Below are 18,321 nucleotides of genomic sequence, written 5' to 3' on the forward strand. Positions count from 1 at the left end.
ATAATGACTTCATTTGACTTAAATCAGGTTTTTCAATACAAAATAAAAAGAATAAACAGCTAATGTTGAAAAGTGAGGGCAGCAGGGGGAAACGGGTCGATGCAGTGTGCGTGAGAGAGAAAGAAGATTATAGAAATAACAATGATATTGAGCTTGAACAAAACATGCTCCAGGATAAATCTGAAATAAAAACACATTTAATGAAAAGGTCAGAAGTGTTAGAGAGGAAAGGAAGAGATTAAGTCAAAGAAAAAAAATATCAAATAAGGGTGACAGTTGATAATAATAAGTCCAATCTGTTAAACGGTATCAAGAGAGGAAAATTCTGACACAACTCTTGTTTAAAATTCTCACTACATTAGTCATGGGTCACACACAGCAATTTAACATTTTGCAAATTATCAGCAGGAGCGCAGTTTTTATTAATGCGTCAGCTGAGCGTGTCAGGAATAATCAGCCTAGATTCCTTATAAACAGGCACAAAATATTGCCAAACATGCTTCACATTATGAACCAAATTAGTACATCTCATTAGTTTAACTATAACCAAAATATCAATTAATTTCATAAAAAAGCAACTAAAATAACTAAAATAGATTAAATGAATTATAAAGGGATTTTATTTCTCTTCATTTTGATTTTTGTAGCTTACAGGTAATTCTAACCAAAAACTCAAATTTCCAAAGAAATCTAACATTACTTAAGGTTAAAAAGTATATATAATACAGAAATTTAGCCTAATAAAAATTATGCCCATGAACTGTGAATGCATATTTTGCCAACAGTTTGTGATGTTAAGGCTTTATTACTATAGATTACTTGATTTTATCATTGTCTATAAAGGCTCTATGAAACTGAGGTAAACTGAACAGTGAGAGGTAATCAGCTTCTTTGAGAAAAGCTTTGTGCTACAGAGGGTGGGACACATAGGTTAAACAAACATGCAGAGGAATCACGCGGGTCTAAGCCTCTTATATAGGCCCCTCTGAGGAGAAGATCATTGACTTCTGATAGCTGGATGGAGCTCAGGAGAGGAGAACGATAAAGGGGCCAAGGACTCCTACAAAGTTCTGTTTCGTCCTTGTAATCCTTGGAAGTTCTAGGTCAAATCTTTCAGTTTCTGGATGTATAAAACTATTAATTTAAGGCCTGCTGTCACTTAATATTTTATGTGTAAAAAATTAATTAATCTCAATACTATTCCTAACCTTCTCTTCTTTCTTTTCGCTGAGCCAGGACTACCTACTCACACCATCATTCTTTCAAAAACTACTATATTGCTTCATATATTGTATGGACCTCTTCCCCCTTTCCCTCCTCAAGTCCCCCTTCTCCTGCTGGAGTTGCAGGGCAATGTAGTTTCATTTCCTGCCTGGCTGAAATTAATGCTCTTTGAAAGGAGGAGGGAAGAGGAGCTGATGACTCGGAGAAAGACAGACAAATATACAGAGAGACAAGAAAATACAAGTTGGTGTGAGAGAACCATTGCCACACAGGAGGTGATCTCAACAGTTGGTTGATTTAAACCGGCATGGTTCCAAGTCAGAGTCAGCTCTGATAAACATCTAAGGTACAAAATCACCGGTGAAAATGAAAATATGAGAGACAGCTTTAGAGGGAAAACTCATTGACGGTGATCCTTAATTGTTTTTGGTTAGTTTGTTTTTTTTTTTTTGCCAACAGTGGCATCCTAAATTAGAGCTAGACAAAGGACAGACAAGCTAAGAAGGTAATACAAAAGCAGATTCCAGTTCTCTGACCATTCTGAACCCTTCCATTATCATTCCAGCAGAATTAACCACAAGAACTCTGAATGCTCAGACATGGGCTATTCAAATGCCTAAACCCATCTGGAGAGTCAGACAGCATCATTCCGTTCTTTTGACGCTCTTATTTCTTTTTAACACACCAAGAATCTGAATTGTTGAGACCTTAATTGTTCTTCCTTTAGCAGAGCTACCTTGTGGTGAGACCATCAAACCACAACGGATTTATATGAATGTGTGATTGTGATAACAGACTTCCAAAATGTACATGTGTATGTGTGTGTTATTATATTAAGGTAATTTTTGCAAAAATCTATGCACAAAAATGGTATGTTCTGTAATGGAATCCAATAATCTCTTGTGGTCAAATATTAAGCCACAAACAGCTGCTACCATATTCAGGGTTTGCCCTAGCAAGTCATTACAACTTGCCTATAAACTCGACAATGTTTGTAATGCAGGATGCCCTTCCTGAACGCATTTCCCCAACATTATAGTGAAAGAATTTAACCAGTTCACCATCAATACTCAATGTGGACTGTACAGTAGGGAATTGTCATTTATAACAAAAACCCAGTAGGTAAGTGAGACAATTTTGTTTATGTCACACATTCCAGGAAGAAAGATTTATTTTGAAGTGCATAAGGGGCTCTAGGTGGCTTAGCCACTATTTCAGATAAAGCTAATATGAACATAAAGAGAAAGATAGCGATTTTACTGTCATTTTTTTGCTGTAAAGCTTAATTACAAATTTAGCAGTGAAAAGTCTACATTAGAATTTGTGACAAATTTTTAAACTGTCAATTCATATTTAAGCCAAGTTTGACTTCTTTTTAGTACGTTGGATATGTGACGATTCCAATGTGTATTAAAGTGATCAGTTAGCTTTCTGTTTGTAACCTGAAAAAAATAGCAGCCCAAATCCACCACCACAGAGGTCAAAGGTTATAGAGTCCCACAAAGTGACCTTTCTGTCCTCTGTTGAGCCTTTCTATTACCTACAGGAAGGAATGTTCTCTTTGGCATCCTAAGTGTAACATTATTCTAGGCTAGCTTAGCTTTTTACTTAGTAGTATTATAAACTAAACAGAATTCGAAAAATAACACCCTGAAATGGTTTACATGCATCATATCCAGGGGTTAAACTGCAATGAATGGAATTTAACATGAAGCTAAGTGATTTCACCCAACCAATCTGACAATATGTCTTTTTTCCAATGCGACCCAGGCCACTTGGCTATGTGGTTCTGAATCCGATACAAATCGGACCTTTTAAAATGCGACCTGTGTCTGATTGGCCAGGTTGCATTTGTCCGACCTGAACGTCATTAATACCCGACAAAGGTCCCTATTCGGGTTCTTGCTATGCAGAAGCAGCAAGAAAAACATGAACCATGGTGGACGATAATGCGGAGAGCAGTCTTTCTTTTTAACCATCATTTTTTAAGGTTGGGGAAAACCGCTAGATGCGCTCTTGCGCTACCATCCACCCATGTTTACTTCTGTAAACACAGAGCACGCTTGCTTTTAAATATTTGCCTCCACCACTGCACATGTGGGAAACTTGCATTGTATGATTGCAGTTTAGACAGGAATTGAGCATTAAGGGCTGCAGTGTGAACGTAGCCTTTTTCTTATTAGAAAATGTGTTAGAGATTATAAAGCAACAATGGAGAAGGTTAAAAAAACCTAAAAAACAGAAATAAACACTTCATGACCCATATTTATTCCTAATGTGCCAAAAACACCCCAAGTAATGAAGATTCACATTTAAAGAGATTTAACAGTTTGTCAGCCAGTTTCCAGGTCCGCTATTGGTTAGCAACAATTAAATTACCTGTTCAGAAGACAAGCTGAAACCTCTGATCCACATTCATTTCTCAAGTCAGCACCAAACCTCAAAAGCCTTTGTTCACCCTTGTTTTGCTTTTCTTTTTTTTTTTATTAGAAGTAAATATTTGTTTATGTGCCCTTCAAATATTAATATTTTAAAACATCATTTTATTTCAGTAAAATTTATACCTCTGGATGTTTTATATTTGAAATTTTTTTTTTTTTTTTATGAAAAAGTATCTATGACCTTTAAAGAGTAGAATTACAAAATAATTGAAACAGGTAAAGCCCTCTCATTTATCCCTGTGAAGATCATTATTAATGTCACACTATTGATTAGTAGAAAAAAAAAGCGTTGGCATTTTCAGCATTATTATTTTAGTAGATCTCTAAATCTGCTTGGTGGGCTAGCAGCCAGATTTAATTGGCAGCTTTAACCTAAAACCTGTTTGGAGGATCTAATCTTCAAAAGAGGAAAATTCTTGCAGTCCACCTCAGACTATAACAGGCTTAAACACTAGTCTGTGGCCACTACCTGTGTTTATAAAGCAATTAAAAGCGAAAGCACACACACACACACATACATAAAATGCGCCTCTGTGTCTGTTAGTCCAATAGAAACTGTTCAAATATCTATATGAAATCCTAAGAAAACCCAAACTAATGACGAGCAAATCAAAAACAGAGTTACAGAGTCAAATCACCCCAAACACAAATCATTTGATGGCCCGTAAAATTTGATTTCCTGGAGTCCAGGCATGTTTTCTTTAATGGTTCCATTTCTAGGAGGGGCAGACTTCCACGTTACACAATGCGACAATTGTGTTTGCACACGCAAGCATGACAAAATAGAATGAAGCGAATGAAAAAAGGAGGGATGAACCTGCCAAGAAGAAAATACACGTGATGATGTATTAATAATAACTGCAGAAGGCCAAGTTTATACAAATGCCCCAGAAGCTGATGGTCTAATGCTTTTGCCGTCCAACCACAGCAACGTACCACAAAAAAAAAAAAAAACAACTGAAAAAAACAAAAAAAAAACAGATGAAAACACAGCCTTACATGTTTATCGTGGAAATTATCGGAAAGCTTTTTATTGGATAAAAGGTCTACAGTTAGGACCCTCCTTTCATTTCTGCAGGAATTCGCTGATGAATTTTAAACCAAATGCCAGAAGCTGTCCAATTTGTTATGCTTGTGTCCCTGCAGAGCTTAGGAGCCACTCTGACTTCAGTTATTGTTGAGTAAACAGACGCCTGAGCTCAGACAAGCGTGTCAGTCAGATGGGCCAATTGGAGGAGCCACTGAGCAGCCAAAAGGAGCTGCAGAGACAGAGAGGGGATAGACACAGAGAGCATGTGTGTCTGAGTAGGAGTAACAGGTCCTTGGAAGGCGGCATGAAAGTCAGGGCAAAAGGAAAACTGCTTGAGAAGCGCCAGCATTAGTCAGTGTTTGTTTGCCAGTCAGATAAGAGGAGCGCCAAGGAGTTTGGATGTCATGCCCATCATGGTGGTGGGATGACGGAGGAGCTGAACGTTTTCACATCTCAGACCGAGCAGAAAGTAGGTCCAGCAGAACTACTGAAAATAAACAAAAAGTTCCCCTACAGACTTAGACTCAATCTGACAGTCTGAGGAATATTAGCATTTACAGAAAGCTACACGTTTAATTATGCAACTTTTTCTATGGGACTTTTAATTAATTCTGTCATCAAGCTAAAATCAAAGCTGTTTATTCCCCTGAAAGACATAGGCCTAAAATTAACTAAATTCAAGCAAGAATGTTTTTTTTTGACACAATAATATTGCCGCTGGTAATAAAATATAAAAGAATTTACTCAGCTGTGAAATATTTAGTTCAGTTCATTTAAAAATTATATGTTTCTACACTAATGAACACTTCTTATGACACCAAAATTGCTTGTTTCTACCTGCATGTTGATTTATTTCTGGTAACGGTCTCCAAGTCCTTGAGACTAAAAGATGTTTTTACCACCACCATAATCTTTGGTTTCCTTGACAAATTCCAGCACAGATTTAACCTTATAAATGCCATAATGCTCTTAATCTACATTTGCATTTGTTTATTGTAACCTTTTATATTAATTTATTTATTTATTTATGTTAACTGTATGGGTCTGGTAAAGGTGCTTTTCACATTGGGCTAAATTACCTGAGTGCTGAACAAGTTACATGCAGTAAATTAATAATTAAATTATTTAATTATGATTTCAAAGTAATTTGTGATTTAAATTGAAATAACAAAACAGGCTGTACTTGGTTTCTCAGTACTTTGGTAGATTAAAGTAACAATTTTAGCCTCTGGGCCATTTTAGATCAGAAGTATCATGTTTGGCAAATCAGAAGTGGATATCAACTAATTTAATACAAATGATCTAAAGAAAAGTTGGTGATCATTAAAGTTTTTTTGGGTTAAAGTATATTAGAAAAACAAGATTTGAAATATGAGGTCGTCCACACCAGATGTAGTTTAAAAACAGAAAAACAAACAGTCATGCAGCTAATACTGGTTACCCTGAAAGCCCACTTCACCATCTTTACACTATGGTTTTGTTTTGGTCTACATAGGAAAAAAACACCATAAACTAGTGAACATTCTTAAGATTTATAATCATTATTTGCTGTTATTTTGCAGCCTTAATAATACTTATAGGTTTTTGGTTAAAACTAGTAAAAGAAATTGAGGGGGTAAATAAAGGGAGAAGTAAATTTACTCACAGATCTACCATTATATTGTCACATTGGCCCCAAACTATTCCACAATATTTAAATTATTTTCCAGGGTCCCCTTAAAAAAAGAAAATTCAGATTAACAGCCCATAGAAAGAATAAACTGCAACTCCACACTCAGCTCCATTTCTAAAAGTGGGGAACATATTTTAATTTTTATATGAGCATAAATTAGAAAGACTGGTAGTAATAAAACGATACAGTGAACACCTTAAAAATGTATGTGTATTTGGCAGTTGCCCATAACTTTTGCAGCATTTAATACCTTGGGAGGAGGGTGAGCGTTGTACAAAGACCTAATTGTGGGGGAACAGCTATCAAACTGCCTGCATGGAGAGCAGGTTTCTAGGGTCCTTAACGCAAAGCAAACAAGGTGTAAAAAGATTTACTTTGACATGTATAGGGGAGCTTAAAAAGCCATGTTTCATCCTACCCCCTGCATGATGATCAAATTTAAGACAGGTGACCATGGAGGACGCTCAAAAAGCACTAACTTGATAAAACAAACAATGAAATTTACTGTTCTTATGCTAGCTGACCTGCTTGATATTAAACATCTTTAAATCCATACAAAAAACCGATACTCAGAAGGTGTGTTTTATTCCATTGCACTCATTAAAGTGTCACTTTGTCATCAGCATAGTCTCACACTTTAAGCTTGGCTTACAGAGCAGCAGTAAAGGAGTCATTGTATTGTATGTATAAAGTACAGCGGGGAACATTTCCCTAATGTGGCCACAGTAATTTATCTTCCAGGCTGAGTTGCAAGACATCAACACAGAAAGCCATGAAAAGAACATTCAGGGATATGAGGAGGAACAAGACTTTTCTGCAGCTTCTTTGCTTGAAAAAAAACACACAAAAAAAACACAAAAAATCCAGAACCTCCAAAAACACACAAAAAAACCCTAAATTATAACATAACTTTAGCACTGGGAGACATGACTGTAATAATTTCTGAAGCATTTACACAAAAGCGGCACTTTTTGTTGCAACTCACCGACAATCAAAAACTTGTAGAACTTCTCCAAAATATCACCTTGTCCCCTATTTATCCCTCTGAAACTAGAAATCTGCTAAGTTATGCAAGTGGTCACCGTTTCACAATTATTTCCTAACTTGGTAAGATTAGGGGTAATTTACCTGCCTGTGACAGCACGATCATCTTTTTTTTCATGTTTTGAAGATGGCAATAAAACAGAAAGAGCAAGGCACTTTTTCATCAGAGCCTTCAAATGAAATTAACTAAATTCTTTGAAAATCTAGAGAAAAACAGGACCTTTCTGCAGATTCTGCAACAAAAAGAAGTAGCCACTTCTGAACCTAAGCAGTAAAATCCTAAACCACCATATTTCATTCCTTCTCTTCATCCAGCCACAGATTTCCATGAACCCTCCAAACACAGCTTTCTCTATCCCACCACTCACCTCTCAGGCAGACAGTAAATTGCAGGAAAAGGGTTTTCATGCTTGGCAAAGGTTTGCAGTGGCAGAAACTTTATCAAACACAGAAAAGGAGGATATCAGTGAACTGAACTGCGGACGTTGATTAAACAGGGCCTCTTACCACAAAAAAGGGAAACTTGATCAGTAAAAATAAGAGATGCAACAATCAAGCTTTTCCTGGTTACAACCATTTTTCCATTTCCCTCTTACAGAAATGCATGTTTTTTTTGATGGGAGATTACATATAAATTTAACAATCAGAAAATACAACATTTTATGAAACAAAGCCCTGATTGCACCACAGCTTAATATGAAAAGACTTATTCCAGCTCAGGATATGATTGTTTTTACGGCATGTCTGTCCAGCAAAAGGCACATCAGCAGCAAAACTTAAAGGTTTTTGGACTCCAGGTTACTGCCTGCCAACTATACAACAGTAAAACAGATAGATCACTATATTCTCCATGCTGGGGCACACTGAACATTGGCAACACATGTGCTTAATAAGTAGTGGGACGTAAAAAAAAAAAGAAAATATATATATATATATATATATATATATTTATATTTACACACATATCAGCATAGTATGATGTATAGTTTGCACATTGCTGGTTTAAATCAAGGGCATAAAACAGTCTGTGTTTGTGATTCGAGGCTATGCGCTGATTAAATTAAAGTCTGTGATTTCCTCCCCATTTCACACTCTCAAAACGGAGCTGAGCTCTCTCAAAAAGAGTCAACTCTTTCTTGCTCCTTCGACTGCATCCGTTTTACTCACACAGCTCTGCCAAAAGCTTTTAGAGGGACACTAGAGGAGGTATAGTGTGTGATGGGCAGAGTGGAAGAAGAGTTCCAAGTACTGCAAACATAACATCTAAGGCTACATTCAGTGCAGGCAAATGCGATCCAAATCAGAGTTGTTGTTTTTTTGCCCATATGCGACTCATATCCGACCTTTTCATGGCAGACAAAATTCCAATTCCAATTTTTTTAACCTCCAAAAAAAATCTGAATTGTGCAACTTCCATATGTGGTACTAAATCCTATGGAGTTTTAAGTGCCTGCATTTGATTTGACTCTCACCTTATCATCCGGAATCTAACTACTCATTCATACAGACCCTTCTCCAACACTGAATTCACTGCTACACAAAAACACATTGGAAATAGTTCAGATCTCTCTTTTCTTACATGTCTTTGTCTGTTATGATGTGATTCTCCTCTCATTATTCAACAACTTATAATAACGAAGAGTTGGAGGCGTCTGTTATTATTTCCATAAACAGTGCACCACTGTGTGACATCTACAGCGTCCTTCTGCTCATGCAGGTCACACTGGGGCTGTGAAGCATTCAGACTGGAGTCTAATGGTGGCCGGATTAAAGTAGTCGGTCTGAACGACTATTCAGAAAAAAAGCATAAAGACCTGCAGTACGAACGATCGTGACACTGAATGAATCATGAATCATAATGAAACTATTATAAAGCAGTGATGATTCATTTTTTTGTAAACCTTGGAAAAAATGTATTTGATGGGAAAATGAATGAGATTGAATTTTGAACGTCTTTCTGTTTTGTTTTCTCCTTTTAAATATGCAGCGTCAGCCACACCTGAGCCCACTAAGCTAATTAAAAGGCATGCACATCTGTAGGCAGAACACTGTGCCCTTTTTCCCCCGAAAGCATTTCCCACCACTGAGGTGGCTTTCCCAGCAGGGGGGGTTTTTTCAGCAAAACACCCATGGATCTCAAAGGAAGCAGAGAAAAAGGCGTTATATTTGTCAGGGAAAATAGGAAGACCTTAAATCTCATGTTTCACCGACTTTACATTTCCAGGGGTTACAACAGGAAACTTGCTTTTTTAAAGTGAAAATGTGTAATCTTATTGTTAAGGTTATGCAATGCAAAAACAATGTAGAAATAAGTAAAAAAATAAGTTCTGAGATAAAGTGTATTCACCCTTAATTTGAGTAGGTAAATAACATGATTTGCCGATGGAATGAGTATTTTTACATTTAAAATAAGATAATTAAATCATATGCACTTGAATTGAGACAATGCAATATTTTTTTTCCTTACCGGTATCTTAAATGTAAATTGTCTTGTTCTATTGGCAAAGTGTCTTATTACCTCCTCAATTCAAGAAAAAATGCACCTATTTTAAGAAGTGTGGGATCCATTAGGTTAAATGATAAATTATTAATATAAAAAAATGACTCATTTAGATCTATTTGTTTGTGTTGTGGTGGGTTTGTCATTAAATTACCTTATTGTAACAAACAAAAACAATAAAAAATAAATAAATAAAACATTAAAAACCACAAAACATTTGATTTTTATTTTGGCATCACTTGCATCACATTTTATTATCCAAGTCAACAAGCTTCTTAAGAAACACAAATGACCACTTGCTGTGTTTAAGATGAACGCTCTTTGTAGCTCAACTACCATTGATTTCCGTCCTCTTTTAAACAGCTCCACGCTAAACAGACATCATAATGGCTGCCATGCAGAGGACCTTCTACATTCAAACATAAATGTTCAGCAGTCTGTATAGCAATAGCACCATTAAAGCATATTTAATACTTTAGCTAAATTAAAGAGTCACATTTTACTACTTATAGCCAAAATTAATTAGAGCTGTTTTGTTTTTATGTTTGGTTAAAAGCCATCTATCTGGGCACTAAACGTTCTCTATGTTCCCAACCTGATTACCTAAACTGACTTCATAAAATAAATCAATGTCTCAATTAAGGCAAATAGTAAAGACAAGCACGACTAAAACTGCACGTTTCTGAGGCCATTAAAGGAGGTCAGTGTAACACGAATCAACACCTAAAGTTGAATTCTGCACCTAAAAAGCAGCTTTTGACTTTAGCTGGTGTGGCCATTAAAAAGCCCATAATCTCCTGTCCAGCAGCAATCAAACCAAATTCCTTCCATGACCTCCTGACTTACTTCCATAAGCATTTAGAAGCACTTTAGTAATCAGCTTTTGGAGTTGTAAGAAAGGCTGCTGGCCCCTGAAGGGCCTTATTTCTCGGAGCTTATTCCTAGTTCTAGTTTATTGAAAGAGCAAACACTCTTTCAATAACAACGCTTCCTCTTATAGTCATTGCTTTCAGACAGGACTTAAACTTGAACACTTTAAATCTAAGTGTGGCAGAGAAATAGTAGAGTTCCAGCTCTGGGCTGATCGTCTAGAAGTCGAACGATATCAGTGACCTGTGTGTCACAGCTATTTGGTGTCTATCTGACAGGTTGAGTCATATGCCCCATTTCCACTAGTCCTCTGAAACGATCCGTGCTGAGTTCGGACCAAGCTTGGATCAGTTAAGCGTGCCGAGCTTGGTTCTCACAACCATTTCGCATCACGCTAGCACGGTTCCTCGGCTCCTAACGGTGGTCCATACTACAGCTCTCAAGGTAGGAATTATGCAAGCAAAAAGGGCAGCAACAATAACATTCAGGAACTTATGTGTCTGGATAGAATCCTCCACCCACATTTCAATGACAGCCTCAGTCCTAGCATCATCCCAGGTCGCACCACGCTCTTTTGTTACCATTTATTGTTAATAGGCTGAGAAGAAGTTTGTGTTGTGAACAGCTGAAGAGATCTTGAACTGCAAAGCTGGACATGCTGGAAAACCTGTGAAATGAGACATCTGACTGTAAGTGGGAGATGGCGTAGTCTGCACTTTGTCATCTGAGAACCGAGCCACAGATGAACCATGCCAAGCCTTACTTTTGTATCTCTGCTTCTTTCTGTATCTCTGCTTCTGACTCCTTGAACCCCAGTCAGCATCTACAGATGGCCGCTCACCCTGAGCCTGGTTCTGCTGGAGGTTTCTTCTTGTTAAAAGGGAGTTTTTCCTTTCCACTGTTGCTACAAGTATGCTAGGTGTGAGGTATTGCTTAAGAGTCAATGAGTAGATGCAATCAACTGGTTTTCCTTAGATAGAAAGCTTTGAACCGATCTGACTGTATGATCTGGTGAACTTTCTCTGTAAACAGCCTTGAGATGACATGTGTTGTGAATGTGCCCTATATAAATAAACTGAATTGTTGAGCTAGTACTAGATTTAGCAAGGTTGGGTTGTGCCTTGAACGGTCCAGTTCAGTCCCATTCCATTTACTCAACTGTTATCTCGTTTACCGTGCTCGGACCGTTCTCAGCACGGTTTTAAAAGGGTAGAGCAAATGGGGCTTTTATTAGGTGGCCAGCAAGGCTGGACACCTCCTCGCTCTTCAGTGCCACAATTACATAGATATGTCAATTTTTGTCAAACATGGCCCTCGAGAACAGCAACTGTATTATTATTATCATCACTTATATAGGCCACACCCTTTTCTTCCTGTTCTTTTCTCCCAAACCTTTGATTTATACAAGGATGACTTTTATCCTGACAAAACGAATAAATGTGTATGATTTGAATAAAAGAAAACCAATGCCTAGATGGGAATGTTGGATCGATGTTGTTCATCTGATCTCCCATCCAGGTAATTAGTCACTATCAGAGCTGATATACAATCCAGATATGGTTTTGGTGCACATGCAGTAAATCACATAAACAACGTTCATCTATTTGGGTTTTTTTCCTTGTGTTTTTTTGCCTTGTCATCAAAATTCCCTTGTTGAAGTCAGGGAAACCCTAATTGTCCCTGAAAACGCTGGCATTTATATTACACCGACAGACCTGTGACCTCTGACCCCTGGCTGGAAGCTTGCAGAGTGACTTGCAAACCAGACAGCCACAAATAAAAGCAGATAACGACGCTCTTCCCTTTCTTCTTGGCCACATGTGCTGAGACACTTCCACGGCGCGGCCATAACACAGCCACAGATCACAGGGCGCTGCACTGTTCTCTTCACAATTGATTACAGCCGAACCACATTATTGTTGTTCTTCTCCGACTAGAAAGGAGACAAAACTCCTGGCAACTAACAGATGGTGAAAAGGTTGTTAAAAAAATAAACTCAAAGAGTGAAGCACATTTATGTCATGTCCTTTTAATGTAGAAAAGGAGATTTGTAGTCTAAAGGTTTTGATGAAGGATGCACCAGTCAGGTTTTCCTTTGTTAAAACTGATTTCTGATTATCTTAAGGGTGTAATCTGATTTTCAGCTATTCTGAAACTTTAAGCAAAGAATAGGAGCTATTTAAATAATCAAAAATTTTTTCATGAGTATGTCTTTGAAGATAATTATTTTCCTTCCCAGGTGGAAAATCTGTATATTAATATATTTGAATTGTAACGAAATATGTCATGTCAAAATCTCCAAAGGAACAAACATTAAACATAGTCGTTGATAAAAAAAAAAAAAGCTTTTGTTCAGACCAGCAGTACCTCCATTTCACAGCATCAGGAAACAAAAGCTTGTTTCAATAACTCAACTCCAAGCACTCAGCTTCAACATAGCATTTCTAAGTAGAAAGGAAAGTGCTTTTTAATTTAAACAATTGCTATCAAGCTAAATTAACACTGATTTTGCTGTATTGAGAAGACAAGAACAAAAGTATTGCCATGTTTTTATTTTCACCAATAATATGAACGTGTCTTTCCTTATTCCCCGCAGTATGGAGGATATATGATTTTTCTATGTGTAGATATCCTGCTCCATATAGAAGTATCACTGCTACTTAAAGATAGTAAAATATATAGAGAGAAATATACAGAAACACATTCACTCCTGACCATTTCATTTTTAGGTTTGTTTTTTCATGATAGTTGTTAATGTGTTTATAATTAGAGCTGAAACAACTAATCAGATGAGTCTTGATTAATTGATTATTTTAATAATTGTCAACTAATTTAGCAATCGATTAATCTTTAACTGGAGTGAAGAGACTGTAAAATATGGCTTTAGCTGCAACTGCGACCCACTTAGAGCAGTAATTATATCAAAATTGCAAAAAATATTTTGCATTTCAGATGAAAAAAAACTTTTCGTCTGTCAATGTGCTCTATCCAGAACTCAAGAGGAAATGTTTTAGTTTCACCTGGTTTAATTTAGTAAGAAATGTTCTTTTGTTCTCCAATTATTAATCGAAAAGATTTATCAACAGATTAATTGATTTGCAAAATAATCATTGGATGCAGCCCTATTTATAGACCAAAAATAATTGGATTTCTTAGTTTGGAATATATATATATATATATACCGATACATCAGCTTACCAAATTTCTTTGGGCGGACATTTAAATTTTTTCATGCATTGGTCGATATTTGGACTCATTAGTGCACTCAGCAGCCATGCCTTAAAAGCAGGTGTTATGTGTCCCTTCATATGCTGTCTATTGTTGCTTAGCTTGATTTGTTATTAAATGTTTTACCTTTTAAAGCTTTTACTTAAATTGAGATTTGTCTAACTTTTTATTTTTTATTTAAAAGAATAAAAAGTAACATCCGCTTCGAGAATCGACCCAAAAATCATGGATCAGCAGCACATATCAGGGATCGTCTAGAGTAGACTAATGTCAAAAAGTTCAATTCTATAAATAATCAGCAACCACCTTAAAAACTTAGCTTGTTATTTGGTTGCTTGATGTCTATGTGCACTATTTAGGGGAGTTTTGGTTGATCCCGATTCTCATGTGATTGATTTGCACATCTGGAGTATTTAGATCTAAAACTGAACAAATCAATTTCTGGACCTTATATATTATTTTTTTTAGATAAAGTAGGGAGGTTTAAGCCCTCTTCTACATATACTACCATTTAACTCCATTTGAAGAACTCATAGCCAACTCATCCTGTTAAGTAACTTGGATTAACATTCCTCCCTGTCTCCAAGCAAGAGAAATAGGCCAGAAGATACAGAAAAGGGACGGGAAAGAGAAAGGCGATCGCATAAAAGCTTTAGGTCCAACGCAGCATATGCTGCACAGTGTCATCGTAAATATCAGCCCCAAGCATTTAGGGGAGGACAGAGGTAATCCAAACAAACCCAGAAAATCTTCCGGAGATAATTCATAACTACCTATCTGGAACGGGAGGGCCGTTAAATACTTACAGCACACTCAAAAAGGCCAGGACACAAAAACTTAAAATGCCTTCCCCGAGCAGCTTCATAAACAGCCCATATCTGATCCAAACTGAAATCAATCATACTTCTATTAGTCAAGCAGTTCCATATATACATACAACATGAGGCCATCTGCCAGCTTTTCCTTTAGGGTCTCACACAAACACACAGAGCTGTGTGAAGGCAGAGAGGGTGAGAAAAGCAGTAAAACTTAAGACTGACAAGACAAACGTAGCCTTTAGTCCTAAATAGGGGTTCCCCACAAATCAGGGAATTATTCTGTCTCGCAAGTCAAAAGCTGGAGTACGTTTTTAAAAGTCATCCTATTGCCTCAACAGCCTTTAGAGACAACCGAACCCTATTAACAGAGGCCCTAAAGATAAAAAGTTTTGAGAAATATCACATACCGGTTGAACCTACAGCACATCTGATCAGGTTAAAAAACTCAAAAACTAATGTGTTTCAGTGGAGTTCACAAAGCAACACATTATTGTTTAGTGGAAGAAAAACTATATAAATGATTTTAATTTAAAACAGAAAAAAATAAGTAAAGTGAAGCTTAACTTACATCTGTCCTCTTTTACTTTTAACTCACAATATCCAGAAGTCTTATTAGTGAACAGAGTCCATGTGTGTGTGATTCAATATTCATACAAATTGAGCTGATCTAAGAAGGCCTCTGATGTCAGAGAGCATTAGCGAACACACAGCATAGTAAAGACAGAAGGATACAGAAGTTTAACACTAAATTAGATTATCCAAAACATAGAAAATTGTTAAACACATTAAAGCAGCAATCTGCAACCTGTGGCCCTGGAGCCACAAGTGGCTCTTAGGGCCCACTGCCTTTACCTTAATAGTGGCTGAAAATGATACATAAGCCAACTGACGGTTTCGAATACAGTTTGATAGCAAATAACAATCTAAGAAGCTTTAGCAGGTTATTATAAAAAACATTTTAATCAAATTTTCAACAAAATGACACGAAAAGAATCAGAAATATGTTATTAAATCTGTACATTTGTCATTAGCTTGTTAATTGTTTTTTTTTTGTTCTTTATTTTACATTTCTAGCTCATCAAATGCCATCCTACTAAAGAAAATATATGCTTCATTTTTATAAGACATTTTATGTTCCACTTTGTTTAAAATCTAAAAACAGAAATAAACTGCTGGCTGTTTAACACAGCAACAGATCTCTTACAACAGATTTTTTTTTATTAAGAAGTTTCAAACCACTGCATTAAAGACCATTAAATAGTTAAAAGATTGGCAAGAAGAGGTCCCCTATGCAATTTCAACCAGGGGGCACAACAAAACCAAAACTTTTCCTATCTACATGTAAAACACCAACAAAGCAAAAATGCATCCCTGTTGTGAAAGCAGGAGGTGGCAGGATGATGCTGTGGGGATGCTTAGTGTGGCAGCAGTTATTAGGAGGGCAACAACCCTAAACACACAGCAGACACCTAAAAACAACTGAGAATCTGAGGTCAAAATGGATATTTAGACTTCCTATCTAATCAGATTGGGCTTTTGGTTGCTTTGTGAGGATATATAAAAACATTTCTGCTAACCTTAAAAGACTTGTAGCTATAAATGTGACAAATGTTGGTTCTAAAAAGCACTGATTCAAAGGGGACTGGATGCAAAAGCATCAATCTGCTCAAACTTTTAAGTTCTGGATACATTGGAAACTAGGAGTATTTTTTCTTTCCACCTCATAAGCACAGACTCTTAAGAGGAAATGTTAATAAAACTCGTTTCAGAGGAATGGATACTTGCATGGCACAGATCTGCATCAGGAGTCAACAGCTGGGGTATTTTATAAAAACCTTCACTTATTGCCTCAACAGCCATTAGTGTTATTAACCAAAGGCAAAGGAAAGGGGAGATAAGCCCTCCTGCATCCTTATCTTTAAATAATCTGCATTTCCAGAGAATGGAAGGGCGCACAATGCGCTGCCAAGGGCCAAGGTAAGGGCCCCCCTCATGCCTATCAATGGGGTGAAGCCTCTCCCCGTGCCGAGGCTTCAGAATCACAAAAGGGCTTCAGTCTGAAAACCAAAGATCGTTTGCATGAGAGAAGAAGCTAAGTGATGGCAAACAGATCAGCTTCATCTACATGGGACTCAGATGATCTCTTCAGTGGAAACAAAGGAGAAAAAAGTCTCAAAAACCAAACATGGTTGTAAAAGAATTTAAAAGCAACTTAGTTATAATTGTTTTGCACATAGATGAATGAAGGTTAACCGCATGGAACATGGCCAGCAGGAGGAATGGAGGAGAAAGCTGCTCAAACTTACCAGACGCGCTGAGCGCCAGGACGCACTGGAGCAGCAGAGAGACGCAGAGAGCGCAGGCTGGACATCTCCACAGCCGCACCGCTGCCCGGTTACGATACATTCCTTCGGCTCTGTCTCACACCCTGGTCCGCGTTTCACATCCAAATCCGAGCAATATCTCACCCTGACACTCTTTCCACCACAAAACGAGTCTCCAAATTCAGCGCGCAGGCTTCGGAGTTTGCTGTCCGTGTTTTTCCTTCCAAAAGGCGCACCGAAAGTATCTGGATAAAAAGACAGAAGCGGAAACTTTCCTCTTTCCTTCTTCTCTCTCCGGACTCCCAATTGTGTGTGTGTGTGTGTCTCTCTATCCCAATGAGCGCAAACTCTTCCCAACAAACTTCAGCAATCAGAGTTTTGCCCAAAGGAACCGCATGGTTGTGTTTAGACACGTGTCGCCACCGTGTGTTCACTATAGGAACTACAGCTGAACAACCAAAGGCTACTTCTTTACAAGCCCTTATCTTTTTATTTTTTTTTATGTAATTTTAAAGTACTTGCAATTTTCATGTTTAAAAGAAATATATATATGTGTGTATATATATATATATATATATATATATTAGGTATAAATGTTAAGCCTGCAGAGCAAGATAGAACATTGTCAGGTAAATTTATATTTTCAATTCTGAAATACATTCTTATTTGTAAAAATAATAAAAACGTATAAAATGATTTTTTTTCCCTCAAAAAATGATAAAATGAGTCAAATTCACGATCTTTTAGATTGTTTTACACTAACCTTTGGTCTGTGTACAGTATCTTTGTCGCCCCTCAGCAGGTAGCTCTCTGGTTGGACCCCCAGCTGTTCAGGTCTTTCTTTATTGTGTTTGCATGTTCACCATGTGCATGCATGGCTTCTGTGTGAAAAACCCCAGCTTTTTACACAGCCCAACCCCAAAACATGCATGTAAGGTTAACTGGTGGTTAAAGAGACTAGGAGTGAGAGTTTGCATGGTTGTGTATTTGTATGCACCCCACCCCAGACTTTAAGGGAAAAGGAGGCCAAAGGGGATTTAAAAATTGGCTGAACGGAAAACAGAAAGAACATTTGATACACATTGTCACTCTTAAAAATTTCTAAAAAAAACACCAAAAAATGCACATTTTTGCAGGAGTGCACACTTCTTTCTAATAAAACCCAGATTT

General features: G+C 37.1%; 1 protein-coding gene across 1 annotated transcript in view; it reads right to left on the minus strand.

The window, feature by feature from the left end:
• Window positions 1–17,509, minus strand: part of ror1 (receptor tyrosine kinase-like orphan receptor 1) — a 161,449-nt gene extending 143,940 nt beyond the window's left edge. The window contains exon 1 of the mRNA XM_015378678.1: window positions 17,134–17,509. Coding sequence (XP_015234164.1) covers window positions 17,134–17,233 — 100 coding nt within the window. The 5' untranslated portion in view covers window positions 17,234–17,509. The remainder of the gene's footprint in view (window positions 1–17,133) is intronic.
• Window positions 17,510–18,321: the final 812 nt, after the last annotated feature.

The sequence above is a fragment of the Cyprinodon variegatus genome, unplaced genomic scaffold, assembly GCF_000732505.1.
Source record: "Cyprinodon variegatus isolate N-32 unplaced genomic scaffold, C_variegatus-1.0 Scaffold176, whole genome shotgun sequence".
Lineage (NCBI taxonomy): Eukaryota > Metazoa > Chordata > Actinopteri > Cyprinodontiformes > Cyprinodontidae > Cyprinodon > Cyprinodon variegatus.